Below are 7210 nucleotides of genomic sequence, written 5' to 3'. Positions count from 1 at the left end.
ATTCCGTACGAATGAATATTATTGCATGTGTGGACGTTGACCAAGCATGAAGCCAGACGGTCATTACTAGTTATATATTGTTTTGACAATTATTATTATTATTCATATCAATAGCCTACAGGATAATGAGGATATGAGATAAGTGACAATAATTGAGGCATTGAAATTATTATTATTATTTTTAAACCAACAAATTTCATTAAATTTGTGAGCCGATCAAGGGAAAATTTTGATGTAGTCACCCATCAAGGATGCGTTGTTGAAATATAAATCTTAGTACAATAGTCATATACGAACAACTCGATCACATGCTCAATAATTTAGAAGAGCATTGCCAGGTTATTGGAAAGAAGAAAAAAAAGAAAGAAAGGAAATATCATGTACAGAAAAAGAAAGGGAAAAAAAACATAACCAAGACTATTTTCCGGATTAGTTTTCTAATAAGGAAACAGAAGAATTAAAAATATTTTTTTCCGGGGAATTGTTAATAAGCAGTATCATGGAAAGTGTCATAATTCGAGCAAGGGAATAAATAAATAAATAAATAAAACACTAACGTAATAAATGTTATAGTTAAAGACTAATTAAGATACTTACCATTTCAGTTCATCGAACGTTCTGCTATATGTTCTTTTGCTTTCTTTTATAACCCATGAAAGGCATTTACATGTGTGTTCAAGATTCCAAATTCAGGTATAAATATGATAACCAGACAATATTATATAATAAGAGCTAGGCTACACAAAAATTTACAATATTTTTAAGAAGAAAAAGAAAAATAATATTTACGATGGTTCTAATTACGTACCAATTGATCATTCCTCTCTTGGGATCCATTTGCTCCACCACATGCTCTTGCTGGGGCGGCTCAGCTCGTCGACGCTCTCGTTCAGCGTCTTCGCAATCTTCCGTTGCAGCCGAAGAGCCGATGCCAGCGCATTTCTCTGTGTACTAGCCTTCTTCCTCTTAGGCTCCGTTTCCTACCCCGGCAACATTTATGTTACACAAATAGATAGGTTTTATTTTGTTTTTCTAAATAATAGTATAAAAATTTGAAATCAAGGAAAATTGCCCATGTCCATTGCTTCAAATTTTTTAAGCAAGAAAAAAACTTTTATTAAAATATACACTTTTTTTTCTTGCAATCCATCGTCGATTTTCTCAAATTATATCCAAATTATAAGCCTACATAACTAAGTTCTTGCAAAATACTCGAGTGTTTCAAAATTGTTAACTAGCAAAACCGAACATAAGAACCACACTACATTCAAATTTTAATATGCCAGCAACGCACCAAAGTGGCTAGTTCACTATATGACGTAAAACCTTACTATTTTGTTAAAACGTTTATCGAACTGGACCAGTTTATAGGCACAAAGGCACATGTACACTAAGAAATTTTTTTTCTTTTATTATTATTATTATTATTTTTTTTACACTAAGATTAGGAATGACGAGTGCGGCTTCGGGAGGGTCCACCTATTCCGTTACCCAGACTCAGTAAAAAATTAAACCAGTTACCCGGTTTTTAAGCGCGCCGGGTAAGAGGTATACCTGACGGATAAGCGGGTAGAAAATTTCCGGACTCGTTACCCGTTTACATGCTTTAGTGTCCGCGTTAGCAAATTTTGTCTGCCTATCTTTCTAATGTAAGATTCTTAAGAATATTAGACAAATATACAAAAAAAAAAAAAAAAAAAAGAGTGGATAAAAAAAGGGCTAAGAGATTTCATCTTAAAATCAATTCGCAATTGGAAGAATAACACATCACCGTATAAGGATTGTCAAATCCTTCTATCTTTCTAGCATAAAATCCTTAACAACATCATACAAATATACCTAAAAAAGTGGACAATTCACTATATCATGTAAAATCTTGACTATTTTGCAATAATGTGTCTACATAAAAATGCATAGTGCTATATCAAAGATGGAGCTACATGGGGTCCAGGGTGGGCATTTTCCCCCCCAAACTTATGAAAATTTTAGTTTTACCCTAGATTTTTTTTTTTATCAATTTATATATTGTTGGACCAAATTTATATGATCTTTTAAAATTTGCTCCCTCCTGAGTTTTATTTTTCAAATTTGCCCCCTGACTTCAATTTCTAAGTTGAGTTAAGATATCTTATAGAATATATCATATGTAAAAAACGGGGGGTGGGGTGGCTGGTTTACCCGAAACTGTTGAAGCTGGGCCTCGGTGAAGCCACCGTCCTTGTCGGTGCCAGACTTGGCCATGAGGGAGACGACCCAGCGGGCGGCGTCGGAGTAGTCCTGCTGGGTGGCGCGGAAGAGCTGGAGGCGCAGGCTCTGCATGACGGAGAGGGCGAGGAGGCCCTCGCGGTCGAAGTAAGGGTGGGCGAGGGCGGCCTTCGCGCTGATGCGCTGCCTCGCCCGGTACCGCAGCATCGACGTCAGCAGCTCCCATCCGATCCCCCCGTCCAAGTCCATCATCTCGAACCCCCGCCTCAGGTCCCCCGTCGCCCGTCCCTCTGCCCCCGCCCGCCACGCCACCAGGTCGTACTCGCACCGCTTCAGCTGCCTCTTCAGCTGTATCAGGCTGCTGTCCGTCCTCACCCCCGCAAACGCCTGCCACGTACTTATGCATCTTATCATACTCAATATCTTAAATCAGACCGGACCACTAGTTTTTAATCCACGGACCCTCAATGTTTAATTAGTTGTACTTTTTGTTGAAATCTAATATGTTTTATTAATTTCATTTTACATTAAAAAAATCGCAAAATAGCCCCTGATTTATTTTACATATTGGCCCCCTGATTTTACTAATTTATCTTTCTGGCTCCATCCCTGTTTTAATCAGACCGCCTTAAATAATTAGATTTGATTTCAAGTTAGAAAGTCGCAGCTCAAACAGCAAGAGAGTGTGACGCAACTGGTGCTTTTGTATTAGTGAAAATAAATAAAAAATAGTTTGAACTTTCGAGAGGTCTTTGCTCTCGCACTGGGAATCTCTTCCTCCCAGTAATCTCTCATATGATTATAATCTTTCGTGATAATCCTTTCTACTTGTCGCTCTTATTTATAGGCTAACTAAACTTATAAATAGTATTCTATATTCAGACATATGCTGTTAGAGATTAATTGAATCTGCAAAACTCAAATAATTTATACGAATAAAGATAAGATCTAAATTATACGCCGGATTCCGTTTTTTTTTTTCTCTTCCTAATTAATATGGTCAACTAGTTTGTTCTTAATTTTTCAAAACAGTGTATAATAATTACACTAATTAATCTCTTTACTACCAATATGTCCCAGCCATTACACATTTGTAGGTAGAGTAGTTACTGACCATTTGGAGGAATATGAGACCGGTGCTGTAGATATCAAATCTATCAGGTAGATTCATCTGTTATAAAAGAGGGATATATAGCAGTCAAGTTAATTACTAATAATATAGTAAGAAATATATGGCAATTAAATTAAAAGAGTTTTTGCCTGCCATAGAACCGGGGAAAGCGCCGTTGCCACCGGGGCTGAGGGCGCGGATGGAGTCTGTGTGCTCATTATGTACTGCTCTGGCGCCGCGTACCTGTCAAAACGGCTCATCAAATTTTGATAAGAGACACCACAAGTTTTCTTATTTTACCTTAGCAACAACAAAAAATTGCTATTGGGCATTGCGACAAGACTTAAGACACTCAAACAATTAGTTAAATGTTAGGGGAAAGAACTAGTATTACTAACAGTTGGGGAAATTTACTAACTTAGGCTTAGCCATTTGGAACTTTGTGTTTATCAGTGAAAGTTCATGTTTGAGCTATCATAAACAGAGGAACTAAGTTCTTTTAACCTCTATGACAATAATAATAGCCGATTGACTAACCACTTAAATGTTAACCCAACAGGACCAGAAAGAAACTATGCGAAGAAGTTGTTGAGTCTTAGGCGATATTTGAAACCGGATTTTAAAATGGAAGATGGAATTTCAAAGAAAATGTGATGGAATGTGAACATTCTTTATCTATTGTCTTTGGAGGTCAAGAAATATTTGAGGGAAAGAGAATAAAAACAGTGTCACACGTTTGGCACATTAGAAAATCAGATCTTTCACATTCATTTTCCACACATTTTTCTTAAGGAAACGAAATCTCAATTTTAGTTACGCAAAAAAATACAAGGAAAACACAATAATAATTTTTTTTCTACTTAGATTTTATGCTTCCAAACATAACCCTAAGAGACTACGGTTTTGGTCATACTTTATACTGAGAAATTGCGAAGTCTAAGCATTTAAAACAATTCCAGTCACCAACTTGATACTTATCTAAGCTGCAATACAAAGCGATATCGATGTGTCATGGATCAGACGTCGATAAGCTAACTAGGATGGGCGGTAGGAAAAGAAGATACCTCGGGTCCAATAGAAACTCCTTTGGAATGTAGTTTATTCCGACTCTCAAATCTGCTGCAGCTCCGAGATCGATGATCTTAAACGTCCGAGAACCTTCGGAGAATATGACGTTCTGCGGCTTTATATCGCGATGCACGATCCCCGTTGAGTGAAGGCCATCCAGCGCGAACAACAGTTGTCTCAAAATCGTCTGAATGATTTTGTTTTCCCTTTCGACTCCTTTCGGCAGATCCTGAACTTCTCCCAGGATCATTGTCTCCACCTGATAGTTTTGTAAAATAAGGAACAGTTATTTGAGTTCTTAATCATGTACTTAAGAATGATTTCCAAGTTTTCAACAACATAAAAAACCAACTAATTTCGAATCGAAATTTTCCAACTATCTTGTGAGAGAAACCTCAATGATAGCTTAAAATTAATGCGTGTGTTTAGGCCGATGAGAGAGACAGAGTACTGACATTGTAGGGAAACTCCTTGCTCTGCATTAAATCGGCTAAGGTGGCCTCTCCTTCGAATCGCCACAGAAGCCAGTATTCGGGACTTTTCTTCGAAGAAGCCTGAGAATGCATAGGAATTAGAGAAGCTATATATATATATAAGAAAAAGTTTGTCATTTTTGAAAGTTGAACATGTTGTTGTGGTAGCAAAAAACAAAAAAAACAAAAAAAAAACACCTCACGGAAACCGTAGATGAAATCGGCGCAGCTGTTGGCACAGGCTCGCCGCACGCGCTCGTTCATCCAAATCTCGACTGCGCCATACTCAGTCGCCTTTTTCAGCACGAGGTCTCCTCCTTTCTGTTTGGCAAAAAAAAAAAAAAAAAAAAAAAAAAAAGCCAAAACTCAGAACTTTTGTGGCCATATTTGGACAATAATGATTTTGATTGTGGTTTAATTGATTGAAAATCATACATTGGAAGAGGAGGCCTTCTTAGCCAAGGAGACTCTGTAAACCACACCAAAAGCTCCCTCGCCCAGCTTCTTACCAATAACAAAATCATCCTATCCCAAACACAAACACAAAAGGCACAAAATAAATAGCGAAGTCCGTGGAGGGTGAAATTGGATGATAAAGGCCATACCCATGCATACCTTCTTGTAAGTGGGCCTGAAGAGGCGCTCGAAGAAGGCGAGGAAGAACATGTCGAAGAAGCCTGGGGCGACGCCGGGGGTGGCCCAGAGGTAGGAGAGGGCGGTGAGGGCGAGGGCGGCCCCCGGGACGGTCAGCGTGATCCCGTCCGCCTTCGGGAGCGTGCTTCTGTATATCATGTCCCCGCACTGCATCACCGTGCACGGCAGCCCCACCCCCACCCCAAGGAACGCCTCCGCCAGCCCCGCCGACACGACCACCCTCCGCCGACACGACGCAACGCCTATCGGCCTCTTCTTCTTCTTCATGCTTCCCAGGAAGGGGGACCTCAGGGCTCCGATGCCCACTGTGGCCGCCATGGCGGTGACGCTGATATTCTTTTTTGGGATAAGTTCGTGGCTGGTTTTGGTTTTACTGGGAATGAGTGTCCTTTCAGTTTAGACCACTATTTTTTTTTTAAATGATATTTTTAATTTTGGTTTACTGAGGGTGTTGTGTCGTGTGTATGGATAGTGACAGTTAATTATTATTATTATTATTATTATTATTATTATTATTATTATTATTATTATTATTTTTTTTTTTTGTGGAAGGAAATGACCCGGGAGGATGGAGGGTTTGATATTCGCCACACGTTCCATGTCGATGAAAGTTCTGGGATGAGCTGCATTGGCTTTGAGCCTGGGCTGGGCTGGGCTGGGTTGGGCTGCATTGGCTCTGGGCTGAGCAGGGTTAAAATAAGAAAATTGAAGGAAAGGGACCTTTCCGTTTTCCAATTAATTTTAAAAATTACCAAACTAGGACTTGTCAAAAAAACTCTACCCTAAGTCAAATGAGAGATAACAAAATCTACCTATTATACTCTCATATTGCATAACTAATTACCATCTCCCCCAGTAAAATCTCTTTATTTTTCTCTTTCTTTCTCTTTTTCCCCGCTCAGCCCATCGAACTTACCCTCATTTTTTTCCCAACTCACATCTCGGTGGTTGATCTCTCTCTCAGTCCAACCCAGCTTCCCTTCTCTCTCGGAATCACATCTCGGTGGTGGATCTCTTTCTCTCGCAGTCCAGCCCAGCTTCCCTTCTCGCTCGGAATCATCCGAGTGTTCGATTTTTCTTTTCACTCCACGTAATCATCTCTCTTCCTCTCGGAATCATCGCTGTTGTGGATCTCTCTCTCTCTCTCTCTCTCTCTCTCTCTCTCTCTCTCTCAGTCCAGGCTCCCTTCTCGATCGGAATCATCGCTGCTGTGGAGTCCATAACAGCACTGTCATTGTATCCTCTGAATCTGCAAACCTTTGTTCCCCTGGGTCGCCGGCCGAGAATCTGCAAACTTCGAGTCGTCGACTAAGTCCGTCAAGGGCGTAGTTCAATGATCAGGTATGATTGTGTAGCAGATTTATGGTGAACGAAACGTATGATTGATACATGTAAAGGAAAGCTACAAACTTAGGGTTCCGATCCTAGGTTTGTGTGTTTCTTTATTAGTGACATGTTAGGTAATTAGTCATATCTGGATAGACTATACATGTTTAAGATTTAGTGTCGTGTTAGGTGATTAGTGACATCATAGTATATTAGTGACATGTACATGTAGTTACTTGTTTTAGGTTTATTGACATGTTTGTTGATTAGTGACATTGTCATGTACCAGTAGTTACTTGTTTTAGGTTTAGTGACATGTATGTTGAGTAGTGACATCAGAATATATTAGTAACATGTACAAGAAGAATTATTT

The 7210-nt window shown here is 39.4% G+C and overlaps 1 protein-coding gene across 1 annotated transcript; it reads right to left on the bottom strand.

Annotated features, from left to right (window-relative positions):
- Positions 1–605: 605 nt before the first annotated feature.
- STN7 (Serine/Threonine kinase domain protein) lies at positions 606–5938 on the bottom strand. The gene is made up of 9 exons (XM_089609169.1): positions 5473–5938; positions 5293–5382; positions 5056–5178; positions 4840–4938; positions 4381–4643; positions 3466–3559; positions 3320–3376; positions 2179–2592; positions 606–980 (listed from the first exon to the last, which is right to left on the bottom strand). The coding sequence occupies exons 1-9, from the start codon at positions 5827–5829 to the stop codon at positions 816–818; spliced, it is 1662 nt and encodes a 553-aa protein (XP_089465295.1). The 5' UTR covers positions 5830–5938; the 3' UTR covers positions 606–815.
- Between the last annotated feature and the right edge of the window lie 1272 nt (positions 5939–7210).

The sequence above is a fragment of the Urtica dioica genome, chromosome 3, assembly GCF_054948205.1.
Source record: "Urtica dioica subsp. dioica isolate 48M chromosome 3, U.dioica_male_clone48M_v1_H2, whole genome shotgun sequence".
In the NCBI taxonomy this organism is placed as follows: Eukaryota; Viridiplantae; Streptophyta; class Magnoliopsida; order Rosales; family Urticaceae; genus Urtica; species Urtica dioica.
This window is presented reverse-complemented; position numbering and strand designations above follow the sequence as displayed.